At 49.8% G+C, this 27,661-nt stretch overlaps 1 protein-coding gene across 1 annotated transcript; it reads right to left on the bottom strand.

The window, feature by feature from the left end:
• Window positions 1-546: 546 nt before the first annotated feature.
• On the bottom strand, window positions 547-27,661 carry LOC143823580 (serine/threonine-protein kinase MARK1-like). The gene is made up of 6 exons (XM_077310029.1): window positions 27,459-27,661; window positions 23,292-23,925; window positions 7,407-7,548; window positions 5,844-6,056; window positions 4,995-5,132; window positions 547-4,199 (listed from the first exon to the last, which is right to left on the bottom strand). The coding sequence occupies exons 2-6, from the start codon at window positions 23,878-23,880 to the stop codon at window positions 3,059-3,061; spliced, it is 2,223 nt and encodes a 740-aa protein (XP_077166144.1). The 5' UTR covers window positions 23,881-23,925; window positions 27,459-27,661; the 3' UTR covers window positions 547-3,058.

The following is a 27,661-nucleotide window of genomic DNA, read 5'->3' as shown; positions in this document are numbered from 1 at the left end:
CCACACTGGTTGAGCTGTCAGAGCAGTTTTATCAGTGCCATGACAAGCCCAAGTTCACCCAGCTAGCTGCATGTGGGGGAGTGCAGAATCGAACCCGGCATGCCAGATTAGAAGTCTGCACTCCTAACCACTACACCAAACTGACTTTCTCAAACCAAGCTGCTAGTCCATAGGGGAGAGAGGAGACATGGCAAATGGACAGCTTGGACTCCACAGCCTCAAGGCCATGATGCAGAGAAGGAAGGGAGGCTTTCTGACCACCAAGAAGACTATGCTGAGAATCATGGGATGCTCACAGACAAAAGCCAGACGGGACAAGAATTGTAACAAAGACTGGAATTGGGTGAGCCTGAGCCAAAAGGCCTGTTCAGCCCATCTCATGTTTTTCCTATACATAAACCCTCCGGTTAACTGTTGCCTCTGCCCTGTACAGGGGCAAAAGGGTCCCATGTGTCAGTGTGTGTGTTGGGGGGCAAGGGTCAGGTGCCTGAGGCAGGATCCAACCAGTTTCACCTGCGATTCCCCACTCCAAAAAGGACACGTGTGCGGCTTCAAAATCCACAAGGGTTATTTTATTGGACTCAACTTGCTTCGCCTTAGATCCAATCAGTGCACTTTGTACAGAACCCAGAGAGAGCTCAGCGATCTAGTTTCCCAGTTCATTTCTTGCCAGCAAGAAAAGAAGGATAAATACACAGACAGCTTATTTTCCTGGAAGAGTTTAAGACAGGGGGTGGGGTGGGGACAGGAGACTTCGGCACAGGGCATGGATAAACACAGACGCGGAGCCACTTGGTATGGTGAGCCAAGCAGGGAAACGGGAAGAGAAACACAGGGTCGGTTAAGGGTGCGCAGGTCTCGCACACCCGGTCCCACAGATCCACTGGGTGTGTGGAGTCCTCTCTTTGTCCATCTCATCCCAACAAGCAAAGTCCTAAAGAAGGGCGTGTCCTCGTCTACCTTACAGGTAAGGGAGCTGCAGGGCAGCTGGAGAAGGAAGGGAAGGGGAGCTTTGTTGGCCAAAGATGGGCAAGAGCATGGCTAATTCACTCCTAAAAAGTGCATCGCTGCCCAGGGAAAACGCTGGGCTCGAGGAAGGGGTACAGAGTCATCTTTATGTTACATTAAAATAGACTATTTGTTTTAAAAAATATTTTAATTGCTACAAAAAAACCTCACCTCTTCAGGGGGGGTTGGCCGAGCCGGGATGCTTTGGGGAGTGGGGGGCACATGCTACTTGTGAGGGGCTTGACCACTGACTCTTGGCCTGCGACACGGAGGGGGCACTGGCTGGAAATGGCCAGCTGAGAGAGCTTACAGTGGGACCCATCCCTAGCTTCAAGGGCATCCCGCCTTGCGTGGCAAGAGGGAGGGGGAGAAATCAAACCAAGCTGCTAGTCCATAGGGGAGAGGGTAGAAATGGCAAATGGACAGCTTAGACTCCACAGCCTCAAGCCCATAACGCAGTAGGCAGATTATAATAAATTATTATAATCAGTAGGCTGATTATAGTAAAATAAAACCAAAGCAAAGGGGTGCCCTCAACTCGGTCTGCACAAACCCTTCTCCCTCTTGTCCCGGCTGCAAGGGAAAGCCGAGAGGTGAGCTGCTGACCCTGGGTGCCTTCTAGCCATCAGGCCACAGCCAACAAGGGACTCACCTGGTAGCCATGTTAGTTCACCAATAAAGCAGAAGGGGAATTGGGGACGAGGGGATCTGCACCCTCCCCTTCCCTCGCTGCAGTCCACTGCCCGAGCCCCCTTTGTCCTCCAGCCTGGCCTTAGCCCCAGGAATGGGGCGGGCTGCAAGGCAAGTGAAGAGGACAAAGGGGAGCGGCGAGGTGAGGGAGGAGGCAGGATTTGGCTTCCCTCGCCTGCACCGCTTTTGCTGAAGTTCGCAGTAGAGCACGCACTGTCCTCTTTGCACGGCAAAGAGGGCAGGTATGTTTGTCCCACAGGGTTCCTTTGCCCATCCGTGGGACAAAAGGCCAGGAGGAGTCCGGGGGGGGGGAGGGCTGAAAAGGAGCAATGGAACAGCCCCCATCTGTCCTGGGGCCGAGTGCCCGCTCCAACTGGGCTATCGAGGCAGTAAGTGGTGCACTGGGACAGAGCAACAGGGGTCGCTTTGGTCTTTCCTTGGGAGCAAGGGGCAGGGGGAAGTTCAGGGGCAGGGCCCACTGGGGAGGCCTACAAGTGGCACGGGGAGAATGGGACCTGCAGGCAAAAGATAGGACTCAAGCTCTGCAGCAGGGCAAGGGTGGGCGTTTCCTTGACCTCACTCTGCATGGACTTTTATGCAGCAAAAGGGCTCTTGAAACTGACTCCCCCGGCTTTCCTACGATAAATAAATTCCCAGACACCGAAATTGCAGGACTGGCCATCTCTGAGTTATACTACAATAGTTATTGGGTAGCAGGGCATAAAAGAGCAGGAAAATGGCTCTTTGGGCAAAGGGGGGGGGGAGCAAAAAGTGTTACTACCGCAGTGCATCATGGGATTCTTCCCCCTCGTGCTTCTGTGGATGAACCTATCAGGGCCAGGGAGCTGCAGGCCTGACGGCTAGTTTTTGGCTCTTAGGGTCACATCCTTGGCCTGCAGCAGCCCGGATTTGGCTGGAGGACTCCTGTATCGAGGCCTCTTTCAAAGCATTGACCTCTCTCCAGGTTCACCTTTCTGAATCAGAACCGCCACCTGGCTTCTAAAAGGTGGGGCTCCAAAACAAGGCGGCATGTGACGGCAGAGCCTCCTGGCATCCCTGCCCACTGGAGGGGACTGAGGCCCAGCATGCATTGGGAGGCTCTGCTGGGTTTGGGGAGTATCAGCGAGGAGTGGAGGGGAAAGGAGGGGAGGGGCAGCCGTTTTTGGTTCATTCCATCTCGTCCATGCGGCTACAACAGAACTAGAGTCAGAATGCATTCTCACGCAGGCGGGGGGGCATCCATCCTGCCAGCAGCCATTCCGGGGGAGCAGAGGATCTTGGGAACGGAACCAACAGCTTGCCTCTGGCCTGTGCCTTCGTCGCTACGGTCCACTTCTCTCGTGCAAACGCAACGTGGGCCCTAGATGACGTGGCAGCAGTTGAACTGTCCCAGCGAAAGGAGGCTCTCCTTGGAGGCGGGCCGCATCCGGAAGGCCAGGGCCTTCTCGCAGAGAGGGAACTGTAGGATCCGGTCCTTCAGGTTGGCCGTCTTGCCCTTGGCGGGGTCGAGCTTGATAATGTTGTCGGCCAGACTCTCGCTGCCGCTGGGGCTGCCGTTCCCGCGGCTGTCGCTCAAGTGCTTTGGCCTGCTGGGGGGTCCCATCTCAAGGTTCCCGTCCAGTTTGGGGGGCTTCCCTTCTGGGTCCAAGGCTGTGTCCGCCTGGGCAGCTGTGCCCAGAGCGAGAGCCTCGTTCTTCTGAGGAATATGGATCCCAGACTCCTTCTTCAATAGCTTCTCTTTGACAGGGCCCTGCCCAACTGGGGGGGTGTTGTTATTGTCCTCTTCCTTCCCTATGTGTGGTTCCACCGCACTGGGGCTCAGCACTGCCCTGCCATTGTCCCCCTCCCTGGGATCCTCCTTGTCGCCCAGCCACAGCGTATCTTCAGCGGTCCCTTCTGGGGGCGATTCAGGGGCTCTTTTCTCCCCTTGCAACTTGGCATTGCTTCCCAGTTGCACAGCTTGGTTCAGGAGCTCTTGGCAAAAGCCTTGGTGGTCTATTAAGGATAGGGGCCTCTGGAGAGCCACGTGGTTCAGGCTAGATTCATGCGACTGGTCAAGGGAGCGTGGCTTGGCGAATCCCAGCATGGGAGCCTTCGCTAGCTTGCTGTGGGCTGCGAGGCTTCGGCAGAAGAGCAGAGAAGCCTTCGCACTCTGGAAATCACTCATCTGCTCTTGGTTCAAGGAGGAGGTTCTCCTTCGGAAGAGGCCAGGCTTCCCCTCCTCTTCTTCCTCTTCCTCCTCCTCCTCCTCCGAAATCTTCTGCAAGGCAGGAGTGCTCTTAGCGATGGGGGTCTCTATGAGGGAGGGCCGAATGAGTGCTCTGATCGGCTGCCCGCATCCGTGGAAGCTGGAAGGGGACTCGTTTTCTCCCAGGGCAGAGAAGGACAGGATGGACTTCCCAGAATGGTCAGTAAAGTTCTCCAAAGCACTCTTGGTGGTAGGCAGAGGCTGAGGGCTTTCATCCACCAAAATTGTGGGCTGGCTCAGATCGCTCATGGTGCTGGAAAAGAAGAAGAAGAAGAAGAGCTGTTTGTTTTGCCACCCAACGGAGTCTCAAAGCGGCTTGCAATCGCCTTCCCTTAATCTCCCCTGTGAGATAGGTAGGGCCTGAGAGAGCTCTAAGAGAACTGCTGTAGAACAGCTGCACAAGAAGAGCTCAAAAAGGACTGTGAGTAGCCCAAAGTCGCCCAGCTGGCTGCGTGTGGAGGAAGAGTGGGGAATCAAACCCGGCTCTCCAGATTAGAGTTCATCACTCTCAATCACGACAGAGGAGCTCAAGGTACGTGAACAGCTAAAGCAGCAATGAAGAGGGAGAAGCCAGAAACACATTGCCTATTTTTTTCCTTGTTGGCCAAAGGGCCATCCAATCCAGCCCCACACCTTCTTGGGGACTTAAAAAGCACACACTCCTGACAGGTGCTCATCCAGTCTCCTCCTAAAAACTTTCAATGGAGAAGGAGCACATTCCATCTATGGCCAGCCCTCTCCGTCAGAAAACGCTTTCTAATATTTAAGTGGAACCTCCTTTTTCATAATTGTCCTTGTCTCTAAAACTGCTGCAAACAAATCCCCTCTTCAACAGGTCTACCTTGTACGTAGTTAAACCCAGCTATCATACCACCCCTGGCCCTCCTCTTCTCCAAGCTACACCCACCCAACTCTCTCCAGCTCTTCTCACAAGGCACAGATTCCAGCCCCTCGACCATCCTGGGTGCCCTTCATTCTAATTTGTCAATATCCTTCTTGAACTGTGATAATATGGTGTTTTCCCCGCAGAGGAAGTGAAGATACTTGCCTGCTCTGGACGTGCTGGGCAAGGTTGTAAACCAAGCTAGGACTAGGGCTCTGCTTCTCCTGTTTCTCACGCAGGATTCTTTCAGCCAGCAGGAAGTAGGTGGCAGTAACATGGTTGTAGTGATTGGCCTCCAGTGCTCTACAGGAAACACAAAGGGAGAAGAAAAAAATCAGAGATGTGGGAGGCGCTCTGCCACGACCCCCTCCAGACAAGTACATAGGAGCACACAAATCCAGGGCAGGGATATTGCCCATCTCAACGCAAATGGAGAGAATTCAGAAAGGCCATCGCAGTGGGGCTCCCCAAAGCGGTTTCAAACACTGCACTTGAAAACCGGGCTTTGCTAGAAGGCTTTCCAGACTCAGAATTCTGAACATTCCTTTGGTCTGGCCCTCAGAACTGAAGACAAAATGTCAAGATCCATCCCTGGTAGATACCTGCAGCATGCTGGCAGGGGCTCATGGTAATTGTCCATAGAGAGCAACAGCTTAGCCACCCCTGCTATATGCCATCTAGTTGCTCACAGCTCAGTAACTCCACAAACTCAGCATTTCACATTGCTCTTTCAATTTCCCTACTTTTCTTGCTTTTTCTTTCTATTTTTCCAAGTTCCACAAAGGCTGGAAACACAAGGACTGTCTCCCTTGCTGCCTGCTACTCTGAAGCCCTACCGGAGCGATTGCCCAAGTTTATGCCTGTTCCAGCATGGACCCAAGGTCCTTCACCCTGGGATCAGCAGGAACAGTTGTGAAAGGCCATTCACATTTGCCCTCAGCTCTCCCGACCACACCCCCATCAGTCTGATTCATTCGGAAAGCCAGACAGGCAGAGCTAGCTGGTAACACTCACTCTTGGATTGTTTCCCGGTCTGCTATGTTGCCGCACATCATGGCCTGGATGATGATGCCGTGCTCCTCCTCCGAGACTCTCTTGTGTGACGTTAGAGGCAAGAGATAGCGGCTGGCCGGGGAGGGGTCCACGCCCTGCAGCCACGGGTGGGTTTCGATCTGTTCCAAGGAGGCCCTCTGTTGCGGGTTCCTCTGCAGCATCTGAGAGATCAGGCTGGCCAAGAGAAAACAGCAGGAGTTACCAGGCAGCCAGCAAGACGGAATTCCTCGGGGGGAAGCAGCCTGAGGTCTCATTGCAGAAAGGGCCAAGCCTGGATTTCAAACACTAAATGGAGGCCCTGCAAATGGGATAAGGACTATGCGTCTTCCATGTCTGATCTGCCACTTGCTCCTCCATCGTTGCTGATTCACACAGCCAAGTTTGCACTGCAATCAATGCAGCGATCCCATCTAGTATGAGGACAGTGAAACTGGCCTCGGCCATGGCCAGGGCCTTTCTGGTCCTGGCCCCACCTGGTGGAACATTCTCCCTGGTGAGATCTGGGTCCGCTGAGACCTTCAACCCTTCTGGAAGGCCTGCAAAATGGAATTATTCCTCTTGGGCCAATGGCTGAGGCCAGGAAACTAACACCCACAAAAGCTGCTATCCAGAAAACACCAGCCCACCCAACAGAAATTGATTTGCCCATTGTAAGGTTTTTAAGGAGATGGGTTAATATTATAATTTAACAAAGATGTGTTAATATAAAGCATTACAAGTATTCATCCACATAATTATTTGTATACTTCTGGTTGTTACCCACCCTGAGCCAGCTTGGAAGGGCAGGCTATTAAAATAAAGTTGTTGTCATTATCATAACATTATTATTATTCCTTCTACTACTACTACTACTACTACAACCACTCCTCTTCCATGAGCAAGATCCCCTCTAACTATTCCTTGTGACCGGATGGCAAAGCCCACAGAGATTAAGGGAGGCAAGAGTGATCCACAGAGTAGTGCTCCCATCAGAAGAGTGCTCCTTCAGAGTAAAGGACCCTGATTCAGTGCAGGGGCTGGGAAGCTGCTGGGGCCCTCCCCCCTCCCCAGGGCACCCCCCTAATTGTCCATCCAATAAATAGTCTTTATTATAATAATTATAAGGGCTGTCAGGTTGCAACTGACTAATGGTGACCCTTCAAGAGGGTTTCTAGACGAGGGTGGAGCAGAGGTGTTTTGCCATTGCTTCCTCCTGTGTAGCAACCTTGCTAATCTCTCATCCCAGGACAAACCAGGACCGGCTCTCCTTAGTCTCAGAGTTCTGACAAGACTGGGCTAGCCAGGCCAGTACCATAATAAGGGGATGACAGGGTATTTGAATTGCATTTCCTTTTTTGGTCTGCAGAGGGCACTCGAGACTTAACCAGTGCTCAATGACGGAACAGGAAAAGGAAGGACTTGGCGGCTCGGCCAGAAGATGGAGCGCCTGTTTGCTGGGGAGGAGGGGGAAGGTGCATGACCCTGCCCTGTGAAACAGGAGCCACAGAGAATGGGAGTGGGAACAGGAAGGGGCTGGTCTCATACTCGGCACACTGGGAGGAGACGTGCGACGGGATGGCGTAGCGGCAGTCCAGGATCATGGTCAGGGTCTCGCTGTCGTTGGCTTCCTGGAAGGGTGGTTGTCCACACACCAGCATGTACAGAATGACACCCAGGCTCCAAATGTCTGTGGCAGGAAAAAGGAAGAGAGAAAAGGAAGAGGAGTGAGGGAAACTGGGCTGAAAGGGGTGGGTGGGGGGGACACTGGTGAGCACCCCAGCAACAGAAGGCTGTCAGGGGTACCAATCTTTTGTCAAGAGGCAAACACACGCGAGCTCTAGAAAACATTCCCTCACATTCACAACCATCTATTGCATCTCACACCACAAGGCTCTTAGTTATTTCTTTTTAGGAATTTATTTTATTTATTTATTATATTTATATACTGCTCTAATTGGCCTTATATAATTCCCTTCTCTGATATATGCATAAAACCAACCCTGTGAGGTAGGTTAGACTGAGAGAGCGTGACAGGCCCACGTCTTCCCCCCATGGTTGCGTGGGGATTCATAGTTAGGTTTCCCGCATACTAGCTCTGCTTTCTAAGCACTGCTTCACACTGCCTGGGCAGATTCCGCATGGCTACACGAATAGCTCATTTCATCAAACCCTTTACCTGTGAAAGGAATTTGATTAGCAGCACCGTCTCTGGAGTCTGTGAGAAGTCTCAAGAGTCAACCGGCCTGTCTGAGCTCCACACTCCTGAACCACCCTCAACACTGTAAGTTTAGGACAACATAGGTAGAGCACGGGCAGTGAAAAACATCCTAAGGAAAAGACACCTCCTGGCCTCAACCAGGAGATGCAGTTCCTTGTCCACCCTATTGACTGACCAGCTTCCAGGAGAAAGACAAAATAGTCACCCTGTCAGAGATGCCTCCCACCAGATCTATCCCAAAGCTTTTGTTTGGTTCTTCACTCCTCAGGACAATTCCAGCATCTCTTCTGGCATTAGCTGCGATATATAGACTCTGAGATGTCATGTCATCAGGGCAGGGGGTGAGATTTCTTGATGTGGAATGTAAGGCAGAAGTTAAGTGGCACCTTGGAAATCAGCAGAAGAGTATTCCTGGAAAATATTTCAGGGGAAAGAGCTCCCTACATCACAGGTCGTCAACCTGTGGTCCTCCAGATGTCCATGGACTACAATTCCCAGGAGCCCCTGCCAGCATTTGCTGGCAGGGGCTCATGGGAATTGTAGTCCATGGACATCTGGAGGACCACAGGTTGACTACCCCTGCCCTACATCAGAGGCATGTGCCTAATGGCCAGACACTTCAGCGTTTCTGATGAAGTGAGCTCCAACTCACAAAAGCTTCTCCCTGAATGGATTGTGTTTGTGGCTAAGGTGGAGCCGGACGACTCCCACATTTTGCAGAGGTAGAGGAATGCAGCGTCTGCTCTGGAATTATCTCGAGGAGGAAGTACTTCAAGCCACTCATCGGCAATACTTCTCCCACATGATTGGGGGCTATTGTGGATAACGTTTTGGGAGCCCCTGAAAGGAAGGGCCATGGGACGGGGAGTTGCCACTCGAGCGTCTCACAGGCAAAGAAGGAGGGGGGGGGGTTGTGTCAAATTATTTGTTTATTACTTGATTTGTATCCTGTCCTGGGGCTGCTCACACAATAATTAATAAAACAGTTCCCATTAAATAAGAAATCTCTGAAGCTGCTTGGAGTAAGTTGTCTTAAGGATAAGAGCTGTGCAGGGTGAAGGAAGAAAAGGGTCAGCAGAGTAGATAGGGCTGCGTGTGTATGTTGGGGGGGGGGGGAAGTGACGTAGAACATACCAGGCAGAGAAAATTCACAATTTCACGCAAAGCCAGCTCCTAACCTGCTGTCATAACCCCTCTCTCTCATTCCAGTTGTGGAACTTTTCACACACACGGATGCCGTTTTGCGTGGATTCGCCAACTGTGTACGTTTTCACATTTTTGTACCAGCAAATGGGAATGTGAGTTTGGTGTGGCTACTCGTTCGCGCAGAGTGAAACCTGAAAATACAAGGGCTACCCTATTCACTCAAAATGCCAACGGCGTCTAGCAAGGGGACCTTGTGAAAGATGCTATCCTGGCAGGAGCGAGTGAACGCGACTCAGAGTGACAGAGAGACCCAAGCTGGGGCAGGGTGTGCGTCTAAAGGGGTCCCGGGTGGGCCGGCAGGAGGCGGCTTTAAGTCCCGATGGCTGGGGAGAGGGAGTCACCAGGAGCAGGATATGACCCCTTGCCGTTCTCCCACACAAAAAGGAAGGAAGGGCGGGAAAGGCAGCAGGCCAGAGAGTGAGCTGGAAGTGAGGTTTCGACTTTCCCCAAAGGAAGCCGAGCACAGATGGCCGACGAGATAAGCCCCGATAATCGGCTCAGGCTCTTTTCAAAAGCCAGCTCTGTGCAGGCCAACCCAAAGGGCCGGGGAACCCTTCTGAGCCTTTTACCTACATCCTGCCACCCCCCCTCCACCCCCTAACAGACATAGCTCTCCAGACAGGCAGGCAATCTGACATGCACAGATGTCCCCAGTATCAGGTTACCCTTGAAATGATGCCATGTCCTAGACAAGACAAGCCAGAGACAACAGGTCCCAAAGAGCAGCTGCCTTCTCTCCCTGGGGGCATCACCCTTTGCCACTGGCCAGAGTCCTTTGTTAAACTAGGAAGGGGCCTCTGCCAGACAGGGCAGAGATCCTTCCATGCAACCGAGGGGAGTCAAGAGCATATACAAAGCCCAACAATAAAAACTTTCCTACCAAATTAACATTTTATCCAGCCTCTTCCTTCTCGGAGCTTAAAGGTAAAGGTAAAGGTATCCCATGTGCAATCACTGAGTCATGTCTGACCCTTGGGGTGACGCCCTCTAGCTTTTTCATGGCAGACTCAATACAGGGTGGTTTGCCAGTGCCTTCCCCAGTCATTACCGTTTACCCCCCAGCAAGCTGGGTACTCATTTTACCGACCTCGGAAGGATGGAAGGCTGAGTCAACCTTGAGCCGGCTGCTGGGATTGAACTCCCAGCCTCATGGGCAGAGCTTTCAGACTGCATGTCTGCTGCCTTACCACTCTGCGCCACAGAAAGCTCATGCCCTGATTAAATCTTTGTTGGTCTTAAAGGTGCTACTGGACTCTGATTTCATTGTGCTACTTCAGACCAACATGGCTACCCACTTGAATCTATCTGGTGACAGGCAGGCATGAGCTGCAGGAAGGCTATTAAAGGCACTCACCCAAAACCATTTGGGGCTTTAAAGAACAACAGCCAGCATTCTGAATTGTGCCAGGTCGCAATCAGCACAGCTCTTTCAGCACCGGACAGAGAGAGCTTCCTGGTCATTTGTATTTGTGTCAGGTGCATTGTGATCTAGCTGAAACTTTCAACAGTCTCCAGATGGAAGAAGAGTGGACAGAGAGTGTGTGAGGTGCTCTATAGAACAACACATGGCAAGAGACTCCTTCTGCACAGGATCAACAAAGACTAGATGTTATTTTGATGGTGGCCGATTCAGAAATGTTACCCTTGGAGCAAGCTGCGGAGAGCTTCTTCCCCGAGGATCTTTGCCAGGTGTTGCTCAGAAGGGCTGCCATTGTGCCGGTCCCCAAACCAGGTCACCTGATTTGCATATTATACAAAGCGTCTCACGATTATGCCAACCAAGCACATGTGTTGTGCCTTTTCCCACCAACTGTTCTTGGCAAAGGCCTCAACAAAAGGGGCAGGGACAGTGTTATGATCCGACCTTGCTCGGGTATCCTGCCTGCCTTTTCTTCTTGGGAAGTGCCGCAGGGCGTCATGGGAGAGATTGAACCGGCTGCTTCTGTTACCGTTCCAAGAGGGGAAGGCTTTATATCCGCTCCTCAATTAAATGTGGAACTGGGAGTTCCAAATGCAAGGGCGAGCGCTCTGTTCTCTTCCCTCAAAATCTCCCTTGGCAACGGCAGGCCAGAAACAAAGCCTCAGTCAGAAGTCAAAACAGCACCAGCAGATCACAGCCCAACCCTAACCAAGTTTACTCAGAGGCAAGCCCTATTCATTCCCATGGCGTTGGCTTCCGAGTAGGCTTAGTATTGCAGCCTTTTAACACGCAGTTTGAGCTCCCAACACTGAAAAGTGAGGAGAATTTGATAGGAAGGTATTCCCCACAGTCCTTAGAAACTGTGCAGAATGCAAAAGGAAGCAAGGTTGTTAAAATATAATTCCAAACGCCTCGTTTGGGCAACCCACACAAAACGTCCAGTAAGCCCCCCCCTTCCCACTGTAGTCTGCAGTCTTTGGATATATTATTTATTGAGAGCAATATTACTTATTTAAAATACTTGTGTATTTCTGCACTGAAGCACTCAAGGCCATCAATGGAAACAGAGAGTGCAGGAGCAGACGGAATGCAATGCAATCATTAGCAAAATGCAATCGACTCGTTTGATTTTTTTTTTTAATCAACAACGTTTCAGCCAGATTTTAAAAGCAATTTACAGCACACTGAGGAGAATTAGATCAAAAAGCAGAAAACAAATAAAGGCTGTAAAGATCAATAAAATGATAGGGATGCAAAGAAGAAACCACTCTCAAGCCAACAGAATTCTTTTTAAAAATGCTAGGGTCAGAAGTTGAAAATTTTCAGATGGAAGTGCTAGAGGCAGAGAAAAGGACACTGGAGGAGTTGGGGAGAAAGCCCTATGCCTCAAGGTTATCTGCCTCACCTGAGAAGACCAATGGACCAGGTAGAGGGAATGCTGAGTCCGGGAAGAATGAATAGGGAGCAGGTGACCACCCCACTATCCAGATCCTTGTCTGAATAGGTCAAAACCAGCAGCTTGGATTGCAACCTGATGCTAGTGAAATAAAATGGGGCTTGTAGTTCACCCCAAATAACAATCCTGCTGTTTTAATTCTGGACAAACCAAAGCTTTCAAATAGTCTCCAAGGGCAGGCCGACACAGAATCCATTACAGTAATCAAGCCCGGGGGTGATGACAGCAGGAGTCACTGTGGCCAGATCAATTTTCCTGAGGAAGGGCCACAGCCGGTAAACTTCACAAAAACTTATGCTGTAAAACCTGGGACTGATGACAGAAACAGAGATTCCACCCCCCCCCCAGCATTCTTTGACAAGACACTGTCTCAGTTTGTAACTGCAAATGGGAATATCAGAGATTACTGCACAAGAGCGTTGTGACAGAGAAAGAAGGACAGGTCCTGAAGCTCAGCCAAACAATTTGGAAATTGTTTTATGAAATTTAAGTTTTGTATAAAGGTCATGTTATAAGCCTGCTGTGCAGGGAGGGGGAAATCAAACACACAAATAAATAAAAGTCTATTTCCTGCAGACGGTAGCTAAACACAACACCACAAAAAGTGTGCAGTGTAGATTTTTGGATTATTTCTAGGTAGAGGCATAGTAGATAAAAAAAAATTAAATAAACATTAAAATGTCCAGGTTTGACATTATGTAGTAGAAATAAAAGTGAAAATCATTCCCGTGTTAAGGCAAATACTGTCTTCCGAAAGGGCCACGATAACATACAGTTAAATATAGGCTACAAATAAATACAGACAGACAGAGACAAAAATATTTAATTAACTGAAATGATTTTGAAGCCCACCTTTCTCCTCAACAACTTTATAATGGGCAACAGCCACTAACTCAGGGGTAGTCAAACAGCGGCCCTACAGATGTCCGTGGACTACAATTCGCTGGCAGGGGCTCATGGAAATTGTAGTCCATGGACATCTGGAGGGCCGCAGTTTGACTATCCTTGCTAAACTTAGCAAATTTTTGTGACTAAAAAGTGAAACAAGCGAGAGTTAAAAGATCTGAACAAACAAAAATGTACTCCCTTGGCACTTAAAGATTCCAGGAGAACAGACCACAGATGAGCTATCACCACTGAGAAAGGGAGAAGATGGGAACACAGGACTTGGGATACGGTTCTGTTCTTTGGGGGTATTCTCAGAATGCGGGGGAGGGCTACCACGTGGGGCGTGGATGTACCTGAATGATATGGTCAAAGGGCCATATTGAAACCTGAAAAATATTGAAGCCTGAAAAATATTCCAGGGGCTCCTCCATAGTCAAAAGGTTGGAAAAGGCTGCTTTAACCACTAATGCTACAGTGTTTTGGCATTGTGCTGACATTCATGATTTAGGTATTGTCCACCATAAAATGTCCATACCCTTAAACCCACTTCAAACTCCAGACCTGTTCTGAACACCCCCTACTTGATGCTGTCAAAAGTAACCACCAGATGAAGCAAAACTGACAGGGGCATAAGCACTGTCACCCACCCACAGGTGGAGATTGCCCAGCGGAACACCCAAACCACAATATATAAATTCCACAATCTCCCCATCTTTTGAACCTTGTTTCTGCCTACATTTAGCACCCTAGCTACATAGAGAAATCAGGTCATGGTACCCCTGGAACAGCAAAATAATGCAGAAGTCCAGGAACCCTTTAAGGACAAACAAAACTTATTTCAGCAGAAGCTTTTGTGAGCTCACAGAGGTTCTTCTGGGCAAACTGCTGCACGCTGAGCTCTGCAGGAAGGAAGGGAGGTCAGGCGAGCTGCTCAGCCTGGCTTCCCCCTCCCCCTCTACTCTTCTCTGTACAGTTGCAGCTCCGCCCGAGCTATAAATACCCTTGGCACACACAGCAGTAAGGAGGGAGTGGATTTGTGGTGGAATCCATGCACGGGCTTTGTGTTGGTGCACATGCATCAGAAGGAACAGGAAGTGGCTAGCTGAGTTCAGCAACTGTCAGAGAAGGGGGGAGAACCTGTGGTTATGCCTGCTCCCTTGGTCTCCTTCCCCATCTGGGTACCGAAAACACAGCAGCCTTCTGCTTGAAAGCCCCCTCTGCACACAGCAAGCGGAAGCAAGGGCAGGGGGAGATGCTGGTGTGTCAGCATCACCCATACGTGCTGTTAACTAAGAAGAAAAAGAGTTATAATACCCCACTAGTATCTACCTGGAGAAGTCTCAAAGCAGCTTACAATCTCCTTCCCTTCCTCCCTCCGTAACAGATATCCTGTGAGGTGGGTGGGGCTGAGAGCTCTAAGAGAACTGCTCTGCAAGAACAGCCCTCTGACTAGCCCAAAGTGATCCAGGTGGAACAGTGGGAATTAATTATAGCTCATCTCCAGGCCACAGAGATCAGTTCCCCTGGAGAAAATGGCTGCTTTGGAGGGTGGATTAGTATTATATTCCATTGAGGTTCCTTCCCACTCCAAATCCCAACTACTCTTGGCTCCACCTCCAAAGTTTCTAGGAATTTCCCAACCCAGAGCTGGCAGCCCTAATAGTTTCACTCCCTTATTCATTGCTGCTGGGGGACTGGGGAAGAGAGGATGGGACAGAAGGAGAGACGTTTGGTTGGCTATGGACAATTAGCCAGCTGGGGAGACCTAGCAATTCACCCTGCACCGACTAAGACTCGTATCTGGTACTGGCACCCACCTTAAAAAAGCTGAGCACCACTGTTCCCCCCCCCACACACACACACAAACACACACATTATCCAGCCTTTTACCAGCAGTTTACTGTTCCCTGGGGTTTGACAAGCAACCCAGCCAAAGTTAATCCCAGAATCAGAGGGGACTGATGGGGTTAGCAGAAGGCACATTACTGGGGTGTTTTTGAATCCCTGCCAAGTACATAGTTTGCACAGAAGGTCTGCAAAGGGGCCATTTGGAGCAAAGGGGCAGCAAGAGGAAAGAGAAGGCATTCAGCATTTTGCCTGCTGCCTGGTTCTGCAATCTAAATACCTCAACCACTAAGATGCCCAACCAGCTTGGTGTAGAGGTTAGGAGTGCGGACTTCTAATCTGGTGAGCCAGGTTTGATTCCCTGCTCCCCCACATGCAGCCAGCTGGGTGACCTTGGGCTCGCCACAGTACTGATAAAGCTGTTCTTCCTCAAGTCCCACTCTTGTCCAGTCCCCCCCCCAAAGGTGCTGGCAACCCAATCAGCCATTTCCACAAAGTTTTTCTTTCCCATCAAAACGAATGTGGCAGAGACTCCGAGCAGAAGCAGCCGTTTGGGGCAAGCGCAGGTTGAACAGGAAGAAAAAGCAGATCAACTTCCCTTGAACCTTTTTCCCTGTAGCTAAAGGGCCCCAAGAGTCGACAAATGTCCCAAAGGTGAGCTGGCTCCCTCAAAGCAAAGCACTCTGGGAGTCAGCCTGCACCACCGCCCCGGAAATGGCCTGCTGCTCATGTACACCAGGGGTAGTCAACCTGTGGTCTTCCAGATGTTCATGGACTACAATTCCCATGAGCCCCTGCCAGCAGGGGCTCATGGTAATTGTAGTCCATGAACATCTGGAGGACCACAGGTTGACTACCCCTGATGTACACAATAATTAAGGATCACTTAATTAACTCATCATCCTGCAAGATTAGATGCTCTGGTAAAGACAGGCACAGTTGACAAGCAGACAGAAGAAGATCCGTTCGGCTAGCAAATTCCAAGCCAGGGACTGTTAGGAAAGGAGTTAAAAATAAGACCACAAGTATTTCTGTATCCCTAAATGGTGCAGCTTCATTTGGAAGTAAGGCTGCCACCCGCCAGATGGGGCCAAGAGATCTCTTGAAATTCAACTTGATCTTCAGACATCTCAGTCTCGCTAGAGAAAATGGCAGCTTTGGCTATATACACATCACTGCTGAGCCCCTTCCCCAAATTCTGCTTTCCCCAGGCTCCCCCCCCCCCAAAAAAAATCCCCACGAATTTCCCAACTGGTGTTGGCAGTCCTCTTTGGAAGACTGTTGGCTATTCCAATCTCGACATCTCCAAAAAGACATTCCAGAGTTGGGAAAAGCTCAGAAGAGGACAACGAAGATCAAGGGGGTGGAGTTCCTTTCCTATGAGAAAAGTCCTTCTTCACTCAGCAAGTGATCAGACTGTAGAATTAGCTGCCTGCGTAGCTGAGATTGCTGCTCCCCTAGACAGCTTACAAAGTAGATTCATGGAGAAGAGGTCAGTGGCTCGTGGCCAAGATGACTAATGAGAATCTCCACATCCTATCCGGAGAAGGCCTTGGCCTCTGTGCCCTGTTTCCTGACCCTCCAGAGAAACAATCTGGCTATCATGGGGGAAAGGATGCTGGACGAGATGGTCCCACAGGTCTGATCCAGCACAGCTTTTCGTAGGACCATCCTTGAAGCAGGGAGCCATGATGCATTTCTAAACCAAAGAGAGCAAGAACAAAACACCTGTCTTTGGTTTTAAAATGTTTCCTGTTTCCGTATGAAAATCTGCTGTTCTTGCATATGCTGTAGGTATGTCTGTGGTTTCCAGTGGGTGTGAAACCACAGGGGACGGGAGGGGTGGACTTGAAGTAAATTTCCTGTTCTTGTACTATCTAGCAGATGGAAGGCTGCACCGGAAAGCAGAAGAGCGACATCAGTCCTGGGGCTAGATCAGAGGCTGTCTCTACAATCTCATCTAGGGAAACTGCTCCTATCAAAGGGGCATACCCTTTCCCCTTCCCAACCCCATGCTGAGGCAAGAGGCCTTCAATATAGTACAGGATTTATTTATTACAAAACAGCCTGCTGGTGCTAACCAAAGGGGTTCTGCCTTTCCAGATCACAGACAGCCACACATCAAAACACAGCTAACTTTTTCTCCAGCAAAATATGCTGCCCCATCCAACGCTCGGTTATGGAGGGAGACATCAAGCATTCCTGATCTACAAACGAATACATGCCCACTTTGGACACCTGCAGGATTAGATACCCCTGTCATAAAGAGCAAATACAGGGAGACACCTGTTTCACCACCTTGCAGAATACACGAATGCTCACACATAAACACACACACATCCTGTTTAAAGGTAAAGGTATCCCCTGTGCAAGCACCAGGTCTTGTCTGACCCTTGGGGTGATGCCCTCTAGCGTTTTCATGGCAGACTCAATACGGGGTGTTTTGCCAGTGCCTTCCCCAGTCATTACCATTTTACCCCCCAGCAAGCTGGGTACTCATTTTACCGACCTCGGAAGGATGGAAGGCTGAGTCAACCTTAAGCCGGCTGCTGGGATCAAACTCCCAGCCTCATGGGCAGAGCTTTCAGACTGCATGTCAGCTGCCTTACCACTCTGCACCACAAGAGGCTCTTACATCCTGTTTAATGTAGGCTTAATACAACATATGCACCTACTTATGCTCAGCCTATGCATAACAGCAGACCATCTTCTGCTAGGCTACCAATGAGTACAACCAGTTCACACACATGCAAAGACCAACCTAACATAAAAGCTAGTAAGGAGCAGGGAGGGAGAATATTTTAAGGCATATCGAATGAAGGGAGAGACAACCAAGGTCATTATGAATGCTGAGTGGAAGATTCCAGTGAATGCATGTCATTTGGGGCAGTGAAGAATCATATGCGTCAGATACATCATATATATTTTTATATGCTCCATTTCAGAATCTCTGAACACCACACTGAGGTCAGCCAAAAAATACATCGAGATGCTCATGGATTGTATGTCTTTTGAACAGATTTCTGCATCCCCTCAAAGAGTCCAGATTTTAAAGAAAGGCTTTGAATGAGGACTGACTGGAAATGAAAGGAAATATAAGCAAGGGGTTAAGAGAGGCCCGGGGAAAGGGACCCAAATGTTGGCCAGGAACTACACCTCACATCACTGATTAAAAGAAATGTCTAGTCCTCCTCTTGAATCCAGCTTCAATAGGCAAAGAAAGCACTGATTGTAGGGACAACACACTGGGGGCATGTTGGCCTTTTTAATATAACACAGAATTTTTGGCATGCCTTTAATCTGCTTTAGCAAGAACTGCTTCTAGTTATTGACTGTCAACAAAACAGGCTGCTTCCATTCTTCCTCCGTAATGCTGAGGGTTAGAATCTTGTTTTGAAATAAAAAGTTAAGTGCTCGGTCCAGTATTATTGATCCACATGGATATTTTTGCCACACTTTTATTGTATCATTAAAGTCGAGTGGGTTTCTCAGCAGAGGATAACCTTGAGGGTAAAAGCAGGGGCTACAATCTACATCAGGGATTCCCAACCAGGGTTCCAGGGAATGCCAGGGTTATGCAAGAGCTCCCCAGGAGCCTTTCTCAGAAGCTTGGATGACCGCTGACATCACTAGATGCCACTGGAGCCCACTTCCCCTGTTGCTCTACAGGCCTAATCTCTTTTTCCACAATGGAAGCAGTAAAGCAGGGGTAGTCAACCTGTGGTCCTCCGGATGTCCATGGACTACAATTCCCATGAGCCCCTGCCAGAATTTGCTGGCAGGGGCTCATGGGAATTGTAGGACATCCGGAGGACCACAGGTTGACTACCCCTGCAGTAAAGGATCAGTTGATTGATTAACTGGCTCCCACATTTTATTTCCGTGCCCATTTCTCTAAGGGGCATGTCACCACTTCTGGGGCTCCTCGAAGTCTGGAAAATATTTTAGGGTTTCCTCCATGGTCTAAAGGTTGAAAAAGGCTGATCTACATTCTCGCCCCAAAGACAGGCACCAGCAAGCCCTCCATAGCACCTGTAAGCATGCTCTGCACCCTGAGATGGTCACTATTTGACCAAAAACAACTTAACAGCCTGGTCTGCTTGGAAGGAGCTGAATTAAAGCAGCTACACATTACGAGCACCTTTCTTCTTTACAGTGTAATCACTGCAACATTTTTAAAAAACACCCATTATTTCATTATGAAGCTGATCTTGAAGATGAATGTGTAATGTTTCATTAGATATGAAAATCTAAGAGTTCTGAATTTGGCATGAGAGCTTGCAAAGACACTGGTCCAAACTGCATATCTGCCATGAACTCACTAAAAGCGCTCTGTCAAAGCATTGTACTCTCAACCTGAGCGCACACACTCCAGCTCTCGGTTCAGAAACACCTGGAAATTTGGGAGACATAGAATCATAGAGTTGGAAGGGTCCTCCAGGGTCATCTAGTCCAGCCCCTTGCACAATGCAGGAAATTCACAACTCCCTGGCCACCCACAACGCCTGAGGAGAACAGGGATTGAAGAGGGTGGTGACTTCAGTGGGGTACAATGCCAAAGTTCACCTTCCTTGTGGCCATTTTCTTGAGCTGAACTGATCTAACCAGACATCAGTTGTCACATCAGGAAATCTCTAGCCAGAATCTAGAAGCTGGCAACCCTGCACTTCCTTTCCTAGAGTCATGGCAATGCCAGAATAATAATGCAATCCAACTTTATGGGACTGTTTTATATAAGTTATCTGCAGGGCTTCACTAGTGCTAGCAAGCAGAAGCATTCACTAGAGGGCCAGGTCACAAGAAGCTTCTTCCCAAAGTTAAAAAAATATTTTCACACTGTTGGTCATAGAATCATAGAATCATAGAATCATAGAATCATAGAATCATAGAATCATAGAATCATAGAATCATAGAATCATAGAATCATAGAGTTGGAAGGGGCCATACAGGCCATCTAGTCCAACCCCCTGCCCAACGCTTAGGATGCCCTAAGCATCCTAAAGCATCTTAGAAAAGTGTGTATCCAACCTTTGCTTGAAGACTGCCAGTGAGGGGGAGCTCACCACCTCCTTAGGCAGCCTATTCCACTGCTGAACTACTCTGACTGTGAAAATGTTTTTCCTGATATCTAGCCTATATTGTTGTACTTGAAGTTTAAACCCATTACTGCGTGTCCTCTCCTCTGCAGCCAACAGAAACAGCATCCTGCCCTCCTCCAAGTGACAACCTTTCAAATACTTAAAGAGGGCTATCATGTCCCCTCTCAACCTCCTTTTCTCCAGGCTGAACATTCCCAAGTCCCTCAACCTATCTTCATAGTGCTTGGTCCCTTGGCCCCAGATCATCCTCGTCACTCTCCTCTGTACCCTTTCAATTTTATCTACGTCCTTCTTGAAGTGAGGCCTCCAGAACTGCACACAGTACTCCAAGTGTGGTCTGACCAGAAGCAGCAGAACAAATCTAGAATCCAGGGGCTTCTTTAAGACCAATAATTTTTTATTCAAGGTACGTGCTTTTGTGAGCAGGCACGCCTCAGATGTCATCGAGTAGCTGTTAATAAGGATTCATCTCCTGAACTTTCATGTCTACACTCTTAAGAGATCAAGAATTCCCTCTCCTCCTCACTTATGCAGCTGCAAACTGGTCAAATCAATACTTCATTCTCTTTTATAGGAAGCAGGCAGAAGTGTCTCCCAAACATTCTGCAAGAGGAGAGATTGTTGTCATGTACAACGAGAAAGGATATGTGCTTACATTATCAGAACCAGGGACAAGACTGGGAATCCCGGGCCTGTTCTGCACAAAATGGATAATGCACTTTCAACGCATTTTAGAAGTAGATTTTCCTGTTCCGCACAGGAAAATCCAGCTGCCAAAGCACATTGAAAGCGCATTATCCTATGTGTGCGGAATGGGCCCAGGGCTACAAGGATCTCTAATTCCACCTCACACACAAACACACACACATAGTCCACCAATGACACCTGTTCGAACGTAGTCACAAAACATATATTTATATTTTATTTCACTTCATTTATGCTACACCTTTCTCCTCAATGGGAACCCAAAGCAGCTTACATGGCTCTCCTCTCTTCCATTTTAGCATCACATCAACAACCCTGTGAGGTCGGTCAGGCTGAGAAGCCCACAGTTGCCCAGCAAGCTTCCACTGAAGGGGGAAGAGCAGCTGTTTTTGGTACTCTACTTTTTACTACTGGAAGGAGTCTGAAAGCACCTGACAATCACCTTCTTCTCCCCCAACAAAAGTCACAAGAGACTACCCTTGTGGATTTGTCTCTTGCAAGAAGATACTTGAAAGCACATTTGTATTCCTTCACAATGTTTCTTTCGCCCAGAGCTGAACCCAAATGAAAGATGACCTTACGATCTAAGTTTGTTATTCCTGCAAGGCCTGTGGACCTAGTAAACATCTTCATTAGACTGTGTAATAGTCCATGACCAACCTTCTCCTTATATATGTGGTATTTCATTGTCTGTGCATGCAAAAGCTTACAACTTGAAAAAAAAAAAAAAACTCTGTTGGTCTTAAACAGGGGTAGTCAAACTGCGGCCCTCCAGATGCCCATGGACTACAATTCCAATGAGCCCCTGCCAGCATTTGCTGGCAGGGGCTCATGGGAACTGTAGTCCATGGACATCTGGTGGGCCGCAGTTTGACTACCCCTGGTCTTAAAAGTGCCACTGGACTCAGAATTTATATTACCAATTCAGAGCCATTCCCTTCAGAGCTGTGCCCAGGAAGCCTCCATCTCTTAAGACTTGGCTTTATCATCTGCCAGTCTTCCCATGCAGCCAGAGGCAGATAAATGGAAAATGTGTGCATGCACACACATACAAAATCAGTCGCCCACACTTGAGCTCACAATATCCAAGCAGCACAGAAATCTCCTCCAACACAGGAGCCTGGCTGGACCCAGAAACGATCAGGCAGCTGACAACAATTCTATGATTTAAAGATTCCTTCCGGCTGGCCCACTCCACCCGCACCCTGCCAAGGGAAAAGCCACCAAATTGCACAGAGCGATGAAAGAGTCTCTGTGAAAAGTACGAGGTGTGCACAGTGTCCAGAGGGAAAGAAGTCAGTGCTTAGCCCCAGAAATGACTTTCAAAGGCCTGCTCATATGTTACAAACCAGGCAGGTGGGGCTGAGTTCCAATTCTGGGTCAGAACATGTATTGTAGCCACACGTGAGAATTCTCAATCAGGAAATACACACGGAGACGGAACATCAGCTTTCTCCTTACACCATTTCCCCAGCTTGGAACAGTCCTGCCGTGGGGGTGCTGGGACTGTCCCACTCGAGGAAACCCATGGGCATCCCAGAGAAGATGTGAGGTTCCTCTGAGCTCATGAGTAACATCTCATGCTGCAGAAAATAAACAGATCTTCTGGATCTGTTGATTACATTTTTGCCCTCCACTCCCTCCAAGGAGCTCAAGGAGGCTTCTCTGTTCACACAACAACCCTGTGAGGAAGGCTCACTGAGAGACTGGTCCAAGGTCACCCGGAGAGTTATGTGGGAATGTAGCAGGAAGTGTAGGGACCATGTGTCCCAACCCAGAACCGGGGGAGGGGGGAGTTCAAGTTATCCATCCATACAAATAGGAATAATGTCTTTAGAAAGAATGGAACACTGCTCTGACACAATGGAAGTTCTGCTCTGGATGAATAAGTCTAAAACAGGGGTAGTAACCTGTGGCTCTCCAGATGTCCATGGACTACAATTCCCATGAGGCTCATGGGAATTGTAGTCCATGGACATCTGGAGGACCACAGGTTGACTACCCCTGGTCTAAAAGACTGGACCAAACTAGAAACCGGTTGCCCACAGGGGCATGCAATATACCTCCAGGGAGCTCTCTGCAGTGGCACAGAAGCAAGGAGACTGCTCTCCCTGTTGCAGGTCCCCCTGTCTTTGCCATTCTATGGCATGCAGCCTCTGCATGGGGAGATAACTGCTTAACATCTGTGGCCAAAAGGCCTACAGCAGGTCTGTGAACCGGCGTGCTGTAGTAGATAGAGAAAGCTGTCTCAACCAGGGGGTACATGAAACCCTGGAAGGGTTTCCCAAACAGGTGGGAATTAATTAATTTTAATATATGTTTAAAATTTGTTAAACATTTTACAGGTGATAAGACCATGTATGGTTCATGTCAACCTGCCCCCCTTCCCTATGGCCAATGATAGGCCTGGAAGGGGTGAGAAGGGGAGGGGCCCCAGGTGGGCGTGTCCACAGCTAGGCTTCCCAACCATATTCTGCAGGATTGTGCCACTTCTGGGGTTTCTCACTGGGTCAAGGGCACACCTACACCAAGCTTCCCCCGCGGGTCTCAGGCTTAGCCAACCCTTCCCAGCCAGTTCCAGCGCGGTTCTTACCCACAGCAGGAGCATCATATTCGTCCCCCAGCAAGATCTCGGGGGCCGAGTAGGCCAAGGAGCCGCAGCTGGTGGTGAGCATGGTGCCCGGCTGGAAGCAGTTGCTGAAGCCAAAATCTGTCAGCTTGACCACTCCTTGCTCTTGGAAGAAGACCACGTTCTCGGGCTTGAGGTCGCGGTGCACCACGTGGAGGCGGTGGCAGTAGGAGATGGCGTGGACGATCTGGGCAAAGTAGTGCTTGGCCTGCTGCTCTCCGAGGCCGCCCTCGTGCTGCATGATGTGGTCAAACATGTCTCCGCCGTCGCCCAGCTCCAGGATGAGGTAGAGCTTGGAGTGGGTGTCGATGACCTCGTAGAGGCGCACCACGTTGGGATGCTGCACCAGCTTCATGCAGCGCACCTCCTGCAGGAGCTGGGTGGCCGCCCCGCCGTCCAGCTTGCTCTTGTCGATCACCTTGACCGCCACCCGCTCGCCGGTGAAGACGTGCCGCGCCAGCTTCACCACCGCAAAGTGGCCCTTGCCGAGGGTGCGTTCCAGATCGTAGAGGCCGGCGATCTTCCCCTCCGAGAAGGCCCGCGTTCCAGCCATCTCCGCTGTGTGCTGCGCCTCACAGAGGTCTGGTCATTTGGGAAGCTGGAACAGGGCAAAGGAACCGTCAAAGACAGGAAAGGCAGCGGGATCTGCCCACCCTACCACACTTCCTGGAAACTGCTGAGTAGGATTTAGATATTTATACCCTGCTTTGCTACCTCTCAAGGCAGCTTACACCATCGTCCCATCGTCTGTTGTATCAACAACCCTGTGAGGTAGGCTAAACCGAAAGTTTCATGGCAGACTGGTGATTCGACCCTGATTCTTGCAGTCCAATGTTCTAACCTACACCAAAACAGGTCACCAACGGGTCTCTTCAATGAGTGAATGGGCAGTGCAGAAGTGTCAACAGAGGGATCCAGAGCCAGACAGAGGTGCTCCCAGCAAGGCCCAAGCAAAGCCCCATCAACAACTGGACTGATAGGGGGGTTCTCCTAGTTGAACTTTGCATCTGTTTAATTGAGCAAGAAGACTCGTTAAGAATAAAAGTAGGCTCCATTGGGCTGAAGGCCTCAATCAAGCCTCCGCTGCCCCACCTTCTGGATCCAGACATCTACCATGGGTACCCAAATGCTCTCCTCACGAACATGTGTTTAATATGATTTCTTTATTTTACGCCTATAACTGTGCTGTGTCTGTCTCTCTGTCTGTTATTTATTTATTTGCTTTATATACTGCTCTCCCATACGGTTCAGGGTAGTATGCAATATAAGATAGAATGCATCAACAAGACGTATTAAAACCAATAAATAAATCAGAAGATTAAAATCTCAACATCTCAGCAGTTTCCCCATGTCAGAGGGCCTTCTCCACGGAGGGCTATCTGAGAGAGGCCCATTGGATTCTATGGGAATCACTGGCCCCAACCAACTGCTTGGCGGAAGAGCTCCGTCTTGCAGGCCTTGCGGAACTGAGACAGTTCCGACTGGGCCCCGGTTTCCCCTGGGAGCTCATTGCACCCAGTGGGGGCCAGGACGGAACATGTGACTCTTTAGGGTTTCCAAGGCACGAGATGGACAAAGGTGGTTTGCCATCGTTCTGCATGGCAACCTGACTTATGTGATGGTCACCCATCACCTAAATACTGACGAAGGCTTAGTTTGTGATTGATGGAACTGGGCTACTCTAGGCCAGGGGTAGTCCACCTGCGGTCCTCCAGATGTTCATGGACTACAATTCCCATGAGCCCCTGCCAGCAAATGCTGGCAGGGACTCATGGGAATTGTAGTCCATGAACATCTGGAGGACCGCAGGTTGACTACTCCTGGTCTAGACTATTCAAGCTCATCCCCTTAGCCTTTATCCTCCTTTAAAAGGGAGAACATACATGAAAGACACATGGATTATTACTTATTTATCATACATACATAGATAATTTCATCATGGCGGACAATATATCAGTGGGTACACTGGATAAATTTATTTATTTAACTTCATTTTACACCTCTGCTCCAGTGGGGACTCACAGTGGCTTACATCGCTCCCTTCTCCTCCCTTTTACCGTCACGACAACCCAGTGAGGTCGAATCCTTGCAACCTGGCTCTTGGAAGTCATTCTGAGCAATGAATATGGCACTGGAAAATTTTACCAAGGTGTACCATATGTCAAGGTGTCCCATGGATACATTTAGCGATGGTGTATTTAAAACAGTACGACAGCATTGTATGGGATTGGAAGGTCGTGGCCTATTTAGGAATGCCATGAGTTCATGAATCTATATAAATGAGGTTTTTTAAAAATATTGCATAGCAATTTAGAAATATAAAAATATTTGAGAAACGAAATAACGATAGCCACAGAGAGACATTCCCCAGTCAGAGATTCCTCATGACAGAGGAATAAGCACTTTCCACTCAGAAAAAGGAAGCTCTTGGATTGTTGGGGTGTGGACATTCCTTCATTCTCTGCACCTCTGTAGGAAGAATATTAGCTTTGTGGACACGTCAACATCAGTGCAGGATTCCTCAGCAAGGCACTAACAATTCAAGGAGCTGTATATTCACCAAAGTCCAATTCATCTGGCAACACCAGGAAGGATCAGCAGCCCCTCCGACCCAGGGCTGAAGAGTGGAAGCCCCAAGGAAGCTCATCTATCAGAGCCAGGGCTTTCTCAGTCTTGGCCCCCACCTGGTGGAACGAGCTCCCAGAGGATATCAGGGCCCTGCCGGAGCTAAAACAATTCTGCAGGGCCTGCAAAAAGGTGCTCTTCCACCAGGCATTTGTCCAAGAACAAGCCGCTGCCGCCAACCAGAAGCCCCATAATCTGCACTGAAAACCGGACCACGGTGCAGACTGACCAAACTGTTGTTGTTATTGAATACGGTTACACCACACTGTTTGTTGTTGCTGTTCTTATATTACACTGTTTGATACAAGATCCCTGTTAAATAGGTTTCATATTGAACGTTCATTGTACTTTACCACATTTGAGAGTTATTATATAAACCGTCCTGAGTCAAAAGGGAGGGCAGTATATAAATATAAACAAACAAAATAACAAAATCAGAGTCCAGTAGCAACTTTAAGGTGCTACTGGACCTTAAAGGTGTTTAAAGGTGCTACTGGACTCTGATTTTGTTGTGGTGCTTCAGACCAACACTTGAATCTAAACAAATAAAATGTCTCCCATCAAGATGTCAGGAGTCAGTGCAGTGTAGCAGTTAGCATGTTGAACTAGGATCTGGGAGACCCAGGTTCGAATCCCTCCCCCAAGACCTACAACCTCTGCAGGCCTACACAGACTACAAGCCAGACAGAGCTGCTCCCAGCAGCTAATTTCCTTTCTAGGAGATGCAGGGAATAATGTCCCACAGTGTTCTCCTTTTCCCACGCCAGGCCTGTTTTCCACATGCAGGAGTATGAGGGGGAAGTACAATACAGGCCGGACTGCATCTTGACAGGCGGTAGGTTCCGGTTTTGAATTATTCTTCATTAAAAAAAAAAAGGCCCCTGCACTGAGAAAACTAGCGCTGCAGCAAGAGCGCTCCTTGCTCGCCCTCTCCTTGTCCGCGGGGCTAGCTTTCTCCTTGCAGGGCTTTTTAAAGGGAACGCTTCGAACCCGCGACCCTTCCGTTCCTGGAGGAAGCGCTTCAGCCCAGTCGGCCGACCCCTGCATTCGACCATCTCGTTTCCTGGCAGGAGTCCATCAAGCCGGCGCGATCTCCATCAGGAGGGCGCGCTCTTGAGCATGTGCAGAGTCCTCCCCCCACCGGGTCCCGATCTGGGAAGATGGCCTTGGAGAGACCCCCCCCCCCCACGCTTTTAGGTCTCGATCCACGGCCAAGGTCCCGATCCACGGCCAAGGCCAAGCCGTGCCGCAGGGCAGGTTGGAAGCCTCGGCAGCGCCCGCCGGCCCTTCCTTCTCCCCCACCCGGGCTCCTCCATCTTTGCCCGGTCGGTGCCAGGCGGAGCCCCTCGGCTGCCCTTCCGCAGAGGGGACGTGCAGGGCCCCCACCCGCCCCGCGTCGCAGCCGCAGCCGCAGCGTGGCTGGCCCGGCCGGGCGCCTCAAGGGCAGCAGCTGGAGATGGAGGCTCCGCAGGGCAGCCCTCGTCCGCACGGGGCCCGCTCACTTACCCGGGGCCGGCCGGGCGCGCTCCTGCCTCGGCTCTGCGGCGCTGGGAACCGACCGAGCGCTGGGCTCCACTCGGGGCTGACGTCAAGCGGCTCCTTAAGGGGACCGCGGCGTGGCGCAGGGGGGCGAGGCGAGGCGAGGCGAGAGCGGGGCCGGGCTGGGTTGGTGGCGCGCTGGCTGCCTCCCCCGTTCCGCCAGATCCTGC

Source organism: Paroedura picta, chromosome 14, assembly GCF_049243985.1.
Source record: "Paroedura picta isolate Pp20150507F chromosome 14, Ppicta_v3.0, whole genome shotgun sequence".
Taxonomy (NCBI): domain Eukaryota; kingdom Metazoa; phylum Chordata; class Lepidosauria; order Squamata; family Gekkonidae; genus Paroedura; species Paroedura picta.
The sequence above is the reverse complement of the archived record's forward strand: the minus strand, read 5'-3'. Positions and strand labels throughout refer to the sequence as shown.